Raw genomic sequence first — 16,413 nt, 5'->3', positions numbered from 1 at the left:
ATGCTTCCAAACCAACGTGAATAACAGTTTTTCCACTTATTATATAGTGTTTCTTTGTTCCACTACGAATGCGTGTGAGAAAATGAATCCCATATGGTGACACAAACTTAAATAATAAGTTTACCTTGAACTAAGAAATGATTGATTGCTGATAACCACTAATCTTTGGTATTTGAACCTTTGTGAACTGAGCTTCACCAGACTTCCTTGGTCAAACAAGATCAGATTAATAGACCAGTGTCACAAACCTTTCCAGTATAGCTGAAAAAGGCTGGATAAGATGCAAATTCTAATGCAAATCTTAATACAAGTACTCCCCTTATGGTCCAGAATGACAACTTCGCCTATTTATTTAAGCCTCCAATTAGAAAACTAAATGAAACAATAAAGCCGTCATAAAAGAGATGTTTTATTATACATATTTAGACAGTTTCTTGGACAGGAGGTTCATATCCATCAGCTCGATCTACTTTAGCACCAGTCTCTTCACCTGATGGTTTGCTTGCACCACTTCCTCCTTCACCATGCAGCTCCATCAGTTTGCCCACTAGAACAAAAGAGTTTCCATTAATCTTAATGAAACACCAGAACAACTCAGCAAATCATACAACAGGACAATTACAACATAGTACTTTGGCCAGAACATTGGTTGATCGAGCCTTAAAACTACAATCAGCTTTGCTTTGATCCAAGAATAATCTGAAACTGAATTTTGAACAATTAACACAGTTAATTGTCCCAAATCACAAACTTGTTGCATGTTATTTTACTCTGTTCATCCCAACTCTTCTCTCACTAACTGCAACATTGACATTAAACCTTCTGACAAGGGCAGTACAGTTGATTTTTTTTTCATAATCCCAAACGTCAAAAGAAATGCAAAAACAGCTCCCTGGCACCTTATTTTCCTGATTGATCTCACTTCTATTATCCTCGAGGCCTATTTCCACTTTGTCACCAGAGAAACCCAAACAATTTTCCTGTCACATTTTCTTCCTCTGGCTGAACAACTCCTGAAGCCCGAAAGCTTGAAACTGCAATAAGCAAAACAATCCTGAACTGTCTTACTGCTACTTCTCACCAAATATGTGACAAAAATACTGCTTTCTGAACACAACACACACAAATGACGCTAGTTAGAACCTGTACGGCAACAACCTGCTGCTCCAATTAAGTGGCATAGTGTCCCAAATAAACAAAGGTTGGTACACGACAATAAACTAATTCCATTTTCACTGAACTAAGTCAATACCTGCTTAGCTCAAACCCTCAGCAACTGCTGCGTTCGAGGAAATAGCTAATTTGTCAACATGTAGATTCTACATATCTTCACTGCACCTTTCCCCATGCTACTTTCAATTGGCATATTCTCCCCGTTGAACTTTGCCTCATCTGGCAACAAAGCTACTTTCAAATGCTTCCGTTAAGTCTTCCTTTCCTCTCAAAGCTGGCTTCCCCTTCTTCATAGCCAAAGGTCCGCCAAATACATCTGTTCCTTTTCCGATACTTCTGCTGTCATCTGTTCTTCTCCCAAGCATTAATGAACTCCCTCCATCTTCAACTTCCACTCCAAGACCCCATCAAATGGATCTTCCTCTGTAATTTGATACCTCTAAACCAGGGGTCGGCAACCTTTTTGCCTCTGTGGGCCGGATCGCGTACTAATGAGAAGACGGTGGGCCTGATAAATGCCATAAAAAAACTTGAAATATGGGAATTATCCATTTAAAAACACCTAGTTATGTTTTGCCTCAAATTAATGAATAACGCATGCTAGAAAATCATTTGTGCTTAAGGTTGCCTACCCCTGCTAAACACATTTACCCCTTTCAAGACTGAACTGTCTTAGCTTCTCCTCCAACTAAATTTCCATCTTCATGTGATAGTCTCACTTTCTACTTTGCCGAACACCTTCAAATAGCCCACAAATGTGACCCCAACCTTTCAGCTGGCTCACCATTTCCCTTGCATCAACTTAACAATAATTAATCCTCTACACTCAATTTTCAGTAAGTTTGTTCCAGAATTTTTATTTCACTTTTTTTTTAAACCATTAAATAGTGGAGAATCACAGTCTAGAGTTGATGAGCATGAAGAAATTAACAATATAAAAATTAGTACTGAGAAAACAAAAGGCAATAAAATCCCCAGAACACGTTGACCTGGATCATAGGGTTTTGAAGGTGGCAGTTTCAGTGAGCGGATAAACTAGTTGCCATCTTTGAAACAGAGAATTAGGATGGCTCCCACAGACTGGAAGGTAGCAAGTTAAATGTTATTATTTAAGAGAGTATGTGAAATCAAGAAACAATTGACACCCCAGCCTATCATTTAGTAAGGAAAATAAGGGAATGGGCAGTTAACATGGATTCATGAAATAGAAAATAAATCTGCTGGGATTGTTTAAAGTTGTAAAGAGCAGAATAGCTAACAAGTGTTCACAATCTATATCAGTGATTGGATGAGAGAATCAAGAATCATGTATTCAAACATGCTGATGAAGCTAGGTTATAGTGAAGATCTAATTGATCTTCAGTAGGATATAGATAAAATGAATGGTCATTTTGTCTAAATGGGGTAGATTATGAGGAAAAACGTGAAGTCATCTGTTTGGTGCAAGAAATAGGAAGGCAAAGTATATTTTAAAAAAGGTGAGACAATAGAAGGCTCTCGTGTTCAGAAGGATCAGAGTGTACTGAAGAGTTTACTTGGAGGTTCATCAAGCATTTGGAAATACACAAGTTCACAAGTGAGTAGAGTGCACCAATTATATAGATCCCTGGTGAGACTATTTTGAATATTGTGCAAAGGTGTACCAACCCAATTTCTTGGCTGAATTAATTGTACAATAAATTAGCCAACTGGGCCCAGAGTTTGAAAGAATAAAAGGTGATTTGAATCTGCCCGAAATATTAATGGGGCTTGGCAACACAGATGGAGTAATGCTTCTCTACTCTGGAATACCCAGAGTGGGATTCAAAAGTTGTAAAACAAAAATGTAGTCAGCCAGGTAGGACGGGTGAAAATAAATTACTTCACACTAAAAAAAAAGAGTCCATGGAACTCACTACCCAAGAGGACCATGCCGTCTCATACACTCAGTATATTTGAGGTTGAAAGCTCCTCAAATTTTAGGAGAATCAGAACATACCAGATTAACGCAAGAAACTGGCACTGAGGTAGATCAGTCCTGTCTTGAACAGCAGGAATACATCTGTCCCTGCATTATTAACTCTTTTGACCACCTCAGACATTTCCAGATGAACTGATTTAATATTTACAATTCCAAGAACTTGCCAACTAAGATTGAAAAATCTTTTTGATTAAAGGGTACATAGTTACATACTGCACTTAAAGTATGCATTCATTAAAAACATTGGATACCTTCTACTAAGCTTACTGCCTTGAGGATTCAGACAATTTCTCCAAAAATGGATTCCTATATTTTATTTAAAACTTATTAGGGTTATTAATTAGTTAAGTTAGCATTTCACTTGTATATTGACAGATTGATTACTTGAAACATGGCTAGCAAGGTCTAAAATTGTGCACAAAACTTAGTAAGATATTGATAAAAGGTGGCTAAATCTTTACAATGTTATTCTATAAGACCACCTGTCTTATCAAATCAAGATGTTATCATGTATTTGTAGCCTCTTTCAGGGTTCCAAGACTGAAATTTTATACTGCATTGTTAAGAACTTTTAACCTCACCCTCAACTTTCCTACTATCCTCTGCCTTGCTGAAATCAATTAAAGCGTGGTGCTTGTAAATGGCACAGGGACAAACTGATGCCACCCTTAGTTAAACTATTAACTCCCTTGCAAAATATCACACCCTGGTTTCCTACCACTCATTTTCACATCTACTAGCTACCCAATGTCTCAAGCACTGATGCTCCCTGCTGATCAGCAGCCCTTCAAGTCATGTGGGTTCTCAAAATTAACCCCTTCCAGCTCCGCCCAATTATAGTCACTTCATGTTTGTTCTGCACTTAATAATCAAAAGAGCATTCAAATCTAATTTAAAATCTAACAGGTATATGGAGGAATTTAAGGTGGGGGGTTATATGGGAGGCAGGGTTTGAGGGTCGGCACAACATTGTGGGTCCAAGGGCCTGTAATGTGCTGCACTATTCTATGTTCTATTATTGACCAGTGCAAAGGGTTTTCATGTAGGACTGGAACCTTTAATAGTTGGACACAAAACAAACTCCACATTGCTATAAATAACAAATCCTTAAATACCAATCAACATATTCTCGTTCTTGAATTTCAGCATTCACAGACTAACACTGCTATAATAAGAACAACACAAAGTTTCAAATGTGGAAAGGCGTATAGAAGCAGAACTTACACTCAAATTTGGGCTTTTTCAACATCTTGACTTTCCGGACAAACACATCATGGAGCGGATAAATGGACTGGCAAGCTTTTTCAATATCCTTCCCGATGCTGTCTGGTATCCTAAAAAGTGAATGGTGGAATGATATGATTATAGGGACTTGAATATTAATGTTAAGTTTCTCAAACTTTACCTCACAAAATCACTTCTTTCACAGGGTCAGCCAAAAAGACTTTAGCAATTATACTCTCTATTAAAATACTTTGCTGGAGTAATGGTAGTATTCAAATAAAATTGGCCACTACACTTGGTCAAAAGTTGATGATCTACCATCACATATGATTTGCCAGAAATGAAAACACAAGTGAGAAAATAAGTGTCTAGTCAAAGGCCTGTTCTACAATCCAGTGAATCCCAAGGATAAAGGGATTCAGTCTGACAATTAAACTCAAAGCTCAGTGTCAGATGTGTAGAGTGAAGGCTGCATCCATCAAAACAGTCTGATTTAATCTCCCTGATATACTATGGAAATACTAATTTTAAAGACAACAAATCAAAGTTTTAAATGGCAGGAATACTTTTTTGGACCCCCATGACAGTGAAAAAGCAAAGAAACAAAGAATGCATTTTATGTCTGGTGCAGGAAGGTGTCACCGAAAAGGGAGTAACCATTTAAAGAACGAACCAGAATGCCTGAAAAAGTGCTGCCTTCGGAATGTCAAGAGTTGAACGTAATTTGGCAGTGGTTTGCAGTCGTGTAGCACAGAAGCAGATCCTTTGGCTTATCATAACTGCCAAATATGCAGCCCCCATCCATACTATAACCATTTAGCAGTGTTTGAACTGTAGCCTTCTATGCCACAACGTAGAATTCTTGTGGATAGAGTTAAGAAACTGCAAGAGTAAAAAGACCCCGATAGGACTTTATACAGGCTCACAAGCAGTAGCTAGGATGTGGAATGTATATTTCAATATGCAGGTACATTGGGAAAGTTAAGTTGGTGATGGATCCGAAGAGGGCTGAATTAGAATGCCTACCAGTTGGTTTTTTTTTTAAAAGAGCATCTTGCGGTTGAGCTTACTAGAGGAAAGGAAATTCCCATTTGGGTGTTGTGTAATGAACCAGATTTGATTAGGGAGCTTAATATAAACAAACCCTTGGGAGGTAGTGATCATAACATGATAAAATACACCCGGCAGTTTAAGAAGATAAAGTCAAGTGTATCAGTGGTGTAACTGTAATTACAGATGCACGAGAGGAGCTGGCCAAAGTTAATTGGAAGGGGACATGGTCGGAGCTTCTGAGAGCAATCATGGCTGAAATGGGAAGTCAAAAGATGGCATAAAAGGAAGAGAAGGTAAATAATACAGCAAAAATTAGCGGTAAGTTAAAGGATTGGGAAGCTTTTAAAAACCAAATGAAGGCAACAAAAAAAAAACGTTAGGAGAGAAAAGATTGAATATGAAGGTAAGCTAGCCAAAACTATCATGGGATACTAATGTTTTTTTTTCAGATATACAGTACAAAAGAGTATAAGGTGAGAGTGGACACTGCTGGAAAATGATGGAGAGGTAGTAATAGGGGACAAAGAAATGGCAGACGAACTAAGTATTTTGCGTCAGACTTTACTGCGGAATACACCAGCAATATGCCAGAAACTCAAGAGTGCCATGGGGCAGAAGTGAGTGTAGTTGATACTAATAAGGTGGTGGTGGTTGGGAAGCTGAAAGGTTTGAAGATCCTGATGGACTACACCCTAGGGTTTTGAATACCTCTGGAGGACTGGAAAATTGCAAATATCACTCTACTCTCTAAGGGAAGGAAGCTAAAGGCAGGAAATCCTGACTTCAATGGCTGAGAAGATGTTGGAGTCCATTATTAAGGGTGAGGTTTTAGGGTACATGGTAAAATAGGCTAAAGTCAGTGTAATTTCCTTAAAAAGAAATCTGTTGGAATTCTTTGAGGAAATAACAGGATAGACAAAGGAGTCCGTCAATGTTATTTACTTGGATTTTCTGAAGGCCTTAGACAAGGTGCTGCACATCAGGCTGCTCAGCAAGAGAAGAGCCCATGATATATTACACAAGAGATACTTGTGTGGATAGAAGATCAAAGGAGGCTGCGGTGTCAACTGGGATTCTTCAGGGGTCAGTACTGGGACTGCTCCTTTTTTATGTCAACAATTTGGATGATGGAAATGGATGACTTTGTAGCCACGTTTGCAGATAATAGAGATAGGTGGAGGAGGTTGGACATATCCGGAGAATGGGGAAAAAGTGGCAGATGGAATATAGTGTAAGGAAGTCCATGGTCATGCTTTTTGGTAGAAGGAATACAGGTGTAGACTATTTTCTAAAGAGGGAGAAAATTCAAAAATTATCAGAGATACAGAAGGACTTGGGAGTCCTTATGCAGGATTCCCCAATGGTTAACTTGCAGGTTGAGTTGGTGGTAAGGAAGGCAAATATTCGCATTCATTTCGAGAGGACTAGAATGTAAAAGCACTAATGTGATGCTGAGGCTTTCTAAGCCATTGGTCAAATTGCACTTGAGAGTACTGTGCACAGTTTTGGGTCCCTTATCCTAGAAAGGGTGTGCTAGCATTGGAGAGGGTCCAGAGAAGGTTCACAAGACTGATATTAAGACTGCAAGGGTTACCATATCAGCAACATTTAATGGCTCTGGTTAAGACTACTCCTGAAGCACCAATGTCTGATGTCAAGATGGAAGAAAAACAAGAGGAAGAAGAAACTGACTCAGAAACTGTAGAACTAAAACAAGAGGTTTACTGGTTTGCTGGAGTTGGAAAAAAAATGAGGGGAGATCTCAATGAAGCCCATCAAACATCCAAAGGGCGGGACAGAGTGGATGTGGGAAGGATGTTTCCTATTGAGGGCGAGTCTAAGACCAGAGGGTACATCCTCAGAATAGACGGCCATTCATTTAGAATAGAGGTGAAAAAGAATTTCTTTAGCCAGAGGGTGGTAAATCTGTGGAATTCATTGCCACAGACATCTGTGGAGGTCAGTCATTGAGTATATTTAAATCAGAGGTTGATAGGTTCTTGGTTAGTTAGTATGTCAAAGAGTGGCCTAATTCTGCTCCTATGTTTTATGGTTTAAATGAAGTGTTTGTAAATATATAAATCTTTAAAATTCTCCTTCACCAACTCCCTAGACAATGCATTCCCAACTAAAACCACAACCCTGGAGAAAATTCCTCAAATCCCCTCTAAATCTTTGGCTCTAGTTTTAGACACCCAATAGGTGAAAAGTTTATGATTAACCCTATGCATCTGATGATTTTGAATAGCCCAACCAGGGCCACCCTCAGCTTCCTCCACTGTAAGGAACGTAAATCCAGTCTCATTACCGAAACACTCCATTCAAGACAGTCTCGGATGAATCTGTTGCATACTCTTCAGTGCACTCACATTGTTTCCAATGTGGTGAGCAGAACTATATATGACAATAGAGTTGTGACCTGATAATTATTAAAACTATACCATAACCTCCCTGATCTTGCATTCTATGCCTTCAACAGGTGGGGCAATGGTTGCATATGCCTTCTTAACCACTTTCTAGTATCCTTTGGATATCTTCATCGCTACTCCTTAATAATACCCATTTCAAATCTTCCAAAATATATCCTCATGTTTAAGTGTGAGATGAATTCTGCAGATGCTGGAAATTCAAGCAACACACATCAAAGTTGCTGATGAACGCAGCAGGCCAGACAGCATCTCTAGGAAGAGGTACAGTCGATGTTTCGGGTCAAGACCCTTACACTTAGCAAGATTAAATCCAATCTGTCATTGCTCTGATCATTTTACCAACTAATTAATATCCTGCAGGCAAAGACTACGCCCTCATTACCAAAACCACCAACATCATGGATGCTGCAATGCCTGATCTGTTGAATATGGTTAGTGGAGTAGAAGGCAAGAAGAAGAAATCTTCTCATGAACAAAGAAAGTTGTGAAGACCAAAGTCCAGGAAATGGGACAAAATGTGACCAGTGACCTGGGGAACATGAGGTTTAAGGTAGGCGAAGAAATATTTAAGTGTTAGATTGAAATGTTGCATCTTTCTGAACATAAGATTTGGAGAAACACAGGCCCTGCAAGGGCATGGTGGGAGAAGGTACTATCAAAAGAACACTGAAAAGAGGGGTTAACAATAAATATCAGTAATTGATTGAAACTTATTCCCAAGAAATGACAAGCAACTTTTCAAAGGCAAGGTACAGGCAACATCAGAAACTGTAAAATGGACAAAATTAGGCACTTGTAAATAGCAGCACAAATCAAACCATCAGTGTCACAAAGAGAGACAAAAGTAGGAAGCCCAGAATGGTGAGAGTGGCAAAGGATGTAGTCTCCCACTTTGAACTAGGGAAAACTTGCATCACAGGAGCCCATTTGCACAAACAGGTCTGCTCCAATCAAGAACAATCCAGCCTATTCCTGATGCAGACACTAATCTTTTGTAAGCACATATAGAAGTACTAGCAAAGCGTGATTAATTCCTCACCATCTCACTCCATTCCGGTTTGGTCGCCAGCTGCTCGGAGAGATTCAGCAGGGGGGCGAGCACCCAGCACTCGGTTGGGAACCGTGGTCGGGTGGTCGGCGACTTGGCGGACTCCCCCACCGGACTTAGTCTGGTGAGGAGGGTGTGAGGACACCCAGCAGGACTAAAAAAAAGACCTGACAAAGGGTGGAAGAGCTCCTTGTGAGCCAACGGCCATCTTCCGTGGAAGAGATTAAAGCCTCACCATGTATCTATGAATTGTACGCTATGCACCTAGTTAGAAGAGACATGATGAACTTGGGCGCTGCACCGTGTGCCTGGATCTGCCCAAGGCCTCTGCCTAAGGAAGGGCTGAGCTCGAAGAAGCAGCTGCGGCTGGAGGCCGATATGGCCTCGGGTTCGAGTTCGGCAGGCTGTGCCAAGGTGGCCAGCGAGAACAAACTGGAGGAGAGGCTGTACTCGGTGCTGCCACAAGATCGAAGATGGAGGTGCACAGCTGCCAACCCCGGATTCGGGACGGCACCCACTGCCTGACTGACTGACCCACCCCATACAGTAGCAAGTTCCAGATCCATGCCGCCATGAGTGAAAATCATTTACCCTCATCCTCCACCATTTACTGTTGTCCATGTTGTCGACCACAACTTGAGGGGACATTAGCCCTTTCTATTCACTCTACCTGGGCCTTATTTGAAAAAAGTGAGTGAAGCCAAAGGTTCAAAATAAGCTCAGCCAGGCTTTAGTGGCCACTAAATGAAGAAAGGAAATTTAGAAGAGATGTCCATAATGAAAAAACTTCAAATGTGTACTTGACTGAACCCAAGAATTTGAAAAATGGCACAGAAATAACGTCCATTGGCCACGATGTCAAAAGAATGGACCCACAAGATCAATGCCATGTGCATCCTTGAGGTGACAGAAAATATAAGAGTTGGGAGAGAGCACTAGTGGAGGAAGTCTTACATTTCAGTTATCTGTTTGCCTCTGAGGGTCACAAGTTCATGGACAGGTGACATTCAACATCAGTGACATTGACATTCTCCAAGTGCAATAACTACTACTATGTCGACTCAGGCCTACAGGGCCTGAAGGCATGAAAGTGCAGTAAAATGTATTAATAGTTTAAATAAAAGATAGTAGCGTTCAGATTCAGCAGGTCTAAGGCCAAAGTGACAACAGTAACCAAAGACTTTTGAGTAATAACTAAAACTAAAATATGCTGGAGCCCAAGTGGTCTGAGGGAATGTTATACTTGAATTCAAATATTTAATGGGATAAACAGTCAGTCTAGGAATTGAAAAAAGAACTGCCACTTCTTGGAATAGAGAGCTTTTCAGCTAAAATCCTGTGTTGAGTGAAACTGCAGATTCTAAGCCTATACTATCCAGGATCTATAAACATAATTAATAGGAGCAGAAGTTGGCCATCCGTCACGTCGAGCCTGCTCCGCCATTCGTAAGATCATGGCTGATCTGGCCACGGACTCATCTCCACCTACATACCTTTTCCTCATAACCCTTAATTCCTCTACAACGCAAAAATCTATCCAACCTTATCTAAAATTTATTTACCGCTTACTGCTTCACTGGGCAGCGAATTCCAGATTCACCACTCTCTGGGAAAACAGTTCCTCCTCATCTCTGTCCTAAATTTACTCCCCCAATCTTGAGGCAACGTCCACTAGTTCTAGTCTCACCTACCAGTGGAAACAACTTTCCTGTCCCTACCTGGTCTGTCCCTTTCACAATTTTATATATTTCTATAAGATCTCCTCTCATCCTTCTGAATCTTAGGTGACTCAATCTAACTCACTCATCTGTGGAATCAACCTGGTGAAGCTTCTCTGCACCACCTCCAAAGCCAGTATATCCTTGAGGACAGCACACTTGCACCCATGATTCCAGTTAACCATCACCCACTCAAGGATCCTCTTTATTCTTAGCTCCTTGACCCATTTCATAAGTATATACAACCGCCTGTAAATGATTATTTTACTAGCATCTGCCACTTTGCACAAACTCACTTCAACTGTGCTTCACTGAAATGCAAAATACTGGAGCGTTAAGAGAAATAAAAACGTAACAGTTCAGATTACTCACAACTTGTTGACTATCTCCTTGAGATCGTTGGTTTGAACTTCACGTGTCATAATTTCTACCATCTTCTTGCGGATTGTACGAACTTGCTGGTGCTGAGCATAGGAGGTTTTACGGATCTGGTTGTTGCGCTTCTTTGTAAAGCCTACACAAAAAAGGCGCAGAAGGTACCCGTCTGTAGTTTTGACATCAATATGGGCTTCAATCATAGTCTAAAACAAAAATCAGAAAAAAAACTGGTAAAACCATTATAACCACCAAGGAAAAATATTGTTCTATATACATGTGAAAACACACCAAAAGGTATGAAATAGAACCTGTAGAACCTCACGCTAAAATAAAAATAATGATGTCAAGGTAACCAGAAAAGACTTGCCAACACAACAGGAGTAGCTTTACAGTTACTTTTCAATACAGCACCATGTAAACTTTCATCCAGTAGAGCAGACAGGGTTAATATCGGTCCCAAAACATTTTTGGTGTGGATTAAATGAAAAATAGCAACTCAAGTTGTACCTCGGAATAATTTGCATCTACCAAAAACTGGATTATATTTTAAAGATATTCAAATATCTGAAGCAGCCTAACCATGCTCTGTGGCGGTGCAAGGCCGCTTAGAAAGACAGCAATGAAAGCACTAAAACACATGTTCAATCCCAACTTCCAATGCTGAGGGGAATTAGCACGTTTTCCCTGTGAGCACACGGGGTTTTATGGATGCTCTGGTCTCCTCCATACATCACAAATAGGTGAGATCTGATAGGTTAATTGGCCATTGTATGTGACTGAGTAGAAGAGACTGGCGATTGGTGGGGGAGTTAATGGAAGTGAGATGAAAATAAAATTCAAGAGCTGGATTAGTGTAAAATAGATGCTGACTCTGAGCTGAAGGGCTGTGTTTCCCTCTATGAAAGAAATTAATGAAGTATTAGAAAACTTTGAGTACATTAAAAAAGTTAAGGAACAAACCAAAGCCCATGCAGTTTCCTTACTAAAATAAGGACAGAAATTACTGTAACTGCTCAGCAGGTCAGGCTGCATTGTGGATCTTCCCACAGGAGTGGCCTAATGAGCTGATTTTCCAGCATTTAGATTATAACATCTGCAGTTTTCTTCTATACATTCCTAATTTGACACCATAATTGATGGGGATACCTATACCAAGAACCAATTTTGTTACCTTGGGTGCTTGGTAATTGGGTATTAACAAGTAAATTCACTCAGAATTATACAAAAGCAAAATTCACTACTCAAATCACGGACAACTGTTCAATAACTTTACCTGCCATTTTTTGACCATTGAGCACATCTTGTCACGTGTTAAGTCCATCCCATGAAAGTTGGTCAGGCAGTTTTTGCCCTGAACATCCTCAACGATCAGCTTAAATTTGCGGAAGGCCACTTCATCGTTCTGCAAGTCGGCAAGGCTCACCTCAAATACACGGCCCTTCAAGCCTTCTGAGGCAATTTCTGCATATTAAACAGAACACTACTTATGAGGAAAATCAAAAACTACACAAAGCTGACAATCATTTTTACTTACCTAATTTTCAATTAGGTATCAACAGGAATGTCAAAGGGCCTAAACAATATGCAAACACAAGGAAATCTGCAGATGCTGGAAATTCAAGCCACACACAAAATGCTGGTGAACACAGCAGGCCAGGCAGCATCTATAGGGAGAGGTACAGTTGACATTTTGGGCAGAGACCCTTTGTCAGGACTAACTGAAAGAAGGGATAGTAAGAGATTTGGAAGTGGGAGGGGGAGGGGGAGATCCAAAATTACAGAAGACAGGAGGGGTAGGGATAAAGCTAAGAGCTGCGAAGACGACTGTACCTCTTCCTATAGATGCTGCCTGGCCTGTTGCGTTCACCAGCATTTATTGTGTGTGGGGTTTTGTACAAGAAACCCAAGAGGTCTGACTCACAAATCAAAATGCCAATAGTCCATTTCACTCCGTAGATGTTACCCAACTCACTGATTTCCTCCAGCATTTTGCGTGCTTTGTGCAAGATTTTAAATAGATTTTATGCATAAAGGCCAAGTACTGTTCGAACATAAAGCAGCCGACTAACTGCATTAACCTACTAGTACATTAGAAATAACAGTCTTTGCTATTAAGCCTTACAACATCTATCGAAGTTTCAGCTTATGTTCTGATTAATTAATTAGCCAAAGCCAGGTAGAAGATGCATACTGGAGAACACTTACTAGTTCCCTGGGTCCTTGTGACCAAGGTTTTGCCCAGGTTCCTAATGTTAAACATTGCAGGAGCCTTGACATCATACCAGTCCTTTTTGGAGAAAGGGTCCACACTGTGGAAAGACATTCGAATAAGATTTCAGAAAAGTAACTGGTACAATCAGATTACAATCTAGAGAGGAATGTGAAAATAGCATCTATTGTTCAGCACCCAAATCACCAAGACTAATGCACTTGGAATACTGTTTACAGGGCCTGATATCCCTGTTCAAACATTACGATAGATGGGAATGCCTCAAAATTTCATCAGAATGCTTCTTAGGTGTGTCAGATGAAGACTAGGCCTGTACTTATAAAGGCTCACAGAATGACCCTCATCGAAATGTAAAGAATTCCCATAAATAAATGTAATTAAACGTTTCCTGACTCAGTACTCAATACTAGTGATCAGACGCTCAAAAGAAGAGAGGAGTCCTTCAGGCCAGAGACCAGACCGAAGGACTGTAAATCTGGAATACCCCAAGACAGAGAGGTTTGTTTTGAAATTAAGAAAATCACGGTTTAGTGCAGGCAAAGGAACACTGTTACGAAGATTTAGCCCCGAATTTCTTTAGTGGCTGTGACCAACAACCAACTCCTGCTTCGATTTCTAACAGTCCACGTTCCTAGGCTAGAACATCGCCGCCTGGCTCCGAGGCAACAGAGGGAATCCCGGCTCCGGGTCCAAAAGCAGCCGAATTTAACAGCACTGTGATTCTGATTTGCACGCTGTGTGTGCTTTGCTCGGCCTCACTGCGGTTACAGACCCGCATGTCGCGGCTTCAAGCCAGTGGCCCAGGCCCGGCGTCTCTCTCCCTTTCCCCGCCCGCCTTCATAATCCACTCAACATCTCCGCCATCCTTCCCACTTTCTCCGATTTCACCCCAGCTCTGTGCAGAGAATAATCAGCGCGACGCCTGCGGCTCGCTTTCGGGCGGCTTACATCTTCTTCTTGGCTCCCTTTTTGCCTCCTTTGGTCAGCCGCTTATTTTTACCGACAGCCATGTCGCCCGGGGAGCTGGAAAAGGAAGAGGAGGCGATCCCGCGAGATCTAGTCACGGCGTGTACCGCCCTACGTCACAGGAAGGTGGTGCGACCTCTAATGGGAGCCGGGTTGGGTGAGGGATAGCGGGGCATTCATTGCCACGCTGAGGCCGCACTGCAGTTTGTCCGGTTACTTAGTACCCACTATGGATTAGGGAATATTCTCATCTAGAGTTTCTGCGGATACTGGAAATCTTGAGCAACATACATAACATGCTGCAGGAACTCGGCGAGGTGCTGTGTTCCTCTTGCATTTTCAATTTGCCCGGAGATTTGCAGCTGTACAGATGATCTCGTGTTTTATTGTCGTATTTCCTCTCCCAAACTGTTTCCTTCCGTGCAGAACTCGGGGTGGAGGACATTGGCAGTGCACTAAATATCTAAACTGTCTAATTTTTGATCCTACTTTTGCCACGACATTTTTACACCCGCCAATCTGTTAAATCAGATCCTTGGATACGTCGGCAGTGCAATAGGACAGCCATTTTTCGAGCAAGGGCTACTTTGGCTTGATGCCTGAAATACAAAAGCAACTTTCTATTGTTTATCCAAATTCCCGCATCTGCACTCTTGTGCCACTTTAAACTTTATAGCCGCATTAACTCTTAATTTTGGCGTTATTACTACTTAACCCAATCTTATCAATTAAAACAAAGCCTGCTTATGTGATACTTGTACCAGAACGCAAAGAAGCATGAAATTATTTTTTTTTTAAATGCACATATATATGTAAGTAAACTTTTCAGGAGTAACAGATTTACAGATGTGCTTATCGACATGCATGTGCACCCACCCACAGTTTGTAATCACTAGCTCCCTCACTTCCCATCCTCTTCACTGAGTGATTATCTGAAATTACTCAAAAGTGTGAACTCCAGAATATTGTGTAAAAAAAACTTAGTTGTCCTTGCAGCCTACATTGGGTTAGAGGATAACACAACAATGTAGGACAGAGGAATCTGAGTAGGGGTGGGGTGGACAATTAACAGAAAACTGTCGTACATGGTCCCCCAGTCTACTTTTGCATTCTCCAGTGAAGAGGAAGCCACTGAATGAGCACCAAATGCAGTCTGACTAACTAGAGGTACTTTAGTAACTGCAGTTTCACATGGAGTATTGATAATGAGGAGGATATGCCATCTCACGTGGATGGGATATGAACAGTCTTTCATTACTAACATAAGATTCTCGTTGTAGCCAGACCAGAGTTTTATGGTGGTTCACTGTAAATGCCTTGCTACTGAATTACATACTTAAATTTATAAATCCCAGAATTTCAACCATTGGACTGATCACTTTCTCGACCTGACCAGCCATTTTGAAGTACTTATGCATATTTTCAGCTCAACTACTGCATACTCTTTTCAACAGTACCATCTAATCTACATGGTATCCCCTTCATTCTTTCTGCGAAGAGGTATCACTCTTCATTATTACATCTGTCATTTGTCTGCCCAATCTGCTTATCTATTCCCTCCCTCTTATAATATATTGTTACCATTGCTTTATATCACATCTCTAAGTTTGGTGATATCTGTACACTTTGAAATATTACTCCCTATGCCTTTTCCTGAGCTATTAATATATATAAAATGTGCTGGCGCATGACCAAGTGGTTAAGGCATTGGTCTAGTGATCTGAAGGTTGCTGGTTCGAGCCTCAGCTGAGGCAGCATGTTGTGTCCTTGAGCAAGGCACTTAACCACACATTGCTCTGCGACAACACCGGTGCCAAGCTGTAATGGCCCTAGTGCCCTTCCCTTGGGCAACATCGGTGGCATGGAGAGGGGAGACTTGCAGCATGGGCAATTGCCGGTCTTCCATACAACCTTGCCCAGGCCTGCACCCTGAAAACCTTCCAAGGCGTAAATCCATAGTCTCACGAGACTAACGGATGCCTATAAAAATATATATATATTTAAAACTGATCCAGAGAACACTACTGCCTACTGTCCCCCAGTATGAGGACTTGCTATAAATACACTTTGCTTTCCACACTGAAGATTTTTATTTTATCCAGCCTGTCATCCATCCCTTTATTCCACAAGCCTCTTATTCATCTAACGTTATTTTAGCTGGCACTCAATGTACACCTTTTGAATTAAACATAACAAAACCAATTAGGTTAAAACTTAGCCATTAACTTAATAAC

At 40.9% G+C, this 16,413-nt stretch overlaps 1 protein-coding gene across 1 annotated transcript; it reads right to left on the bottom strand.

Moving 5' to 3' along the window:
• Nucleotides 1-396: 396 nt before the first annotated feature.
• Nucleotides 397-14,318, bottom strand: rps3a (ribosomal protein S3A). Its single transcript, XM_063046461.1, has 6 exons — nucleotides 14,162-14,318; nucleotides 13,189-13,292; nucleotides 12,257-12,444; nucleotides 10,978-11,186; nucleotides 4,358-4,467; nucleotides 397-547 (listed from the first exon to the last, which is right to left on the bottom strand). The coding sequence occupies exons 1-6, from the start codon at nucleotides 14,221-14,223 to the stop codon at nucleotides 423-425; spliced, it is 798 nt and encodes a 265-aa protein (XP_062902531.1). The 5' UTR covers nucleotides 14,224-14,318; the 3' UTR covers nucleotides 397-422.
• Between the last annotated feature and the right edge of the window lie 2,095 nt (nucleotides 14,319-16,413).

The sequence above is a fragment of the Mobula hypostoma genome, chromosome 4, assembly GCF_963921235.1.
Source record: "Mobula hypostoma chromosome 4, sMobHyp1.1, whole genome shotgun sequence".
Taxonomy (NCBI): Eukaryota; Metazoa; Chordata; class Chondrichthyes; order Myliobatiformes; family Myliobatidae; genus Mobula; species Mobula hypostoma.
This window is presented reverse-complemented; position numbering and strand designations above follow the sequence as displayed.

Bases quoted from the DNA above. Each gene is read 5' to 3' on its own strand.
- rps3a (XM_063046461.1), bottom strand. From the start codon at position 14,223: ATGGCTGTCGGTAAAAATAAGCGGCTGACCAAAGGAGGCAAAAAGGGA. The intron at 11,187-12,256 runs GTAAAGTTATTG...TTTTTGTTTTAG, and splicing joins CAATGGTCAAAAAATGGCAG to ACTATGATTGAAGCCCATAT. The intron at 4,468-10,977 runs GTGAGTAATCTG...TTCACTTTTTAG, and splicing joins AAGGAGATAGTCAACAAGTT to GATACCAGACAGCATCGGGA.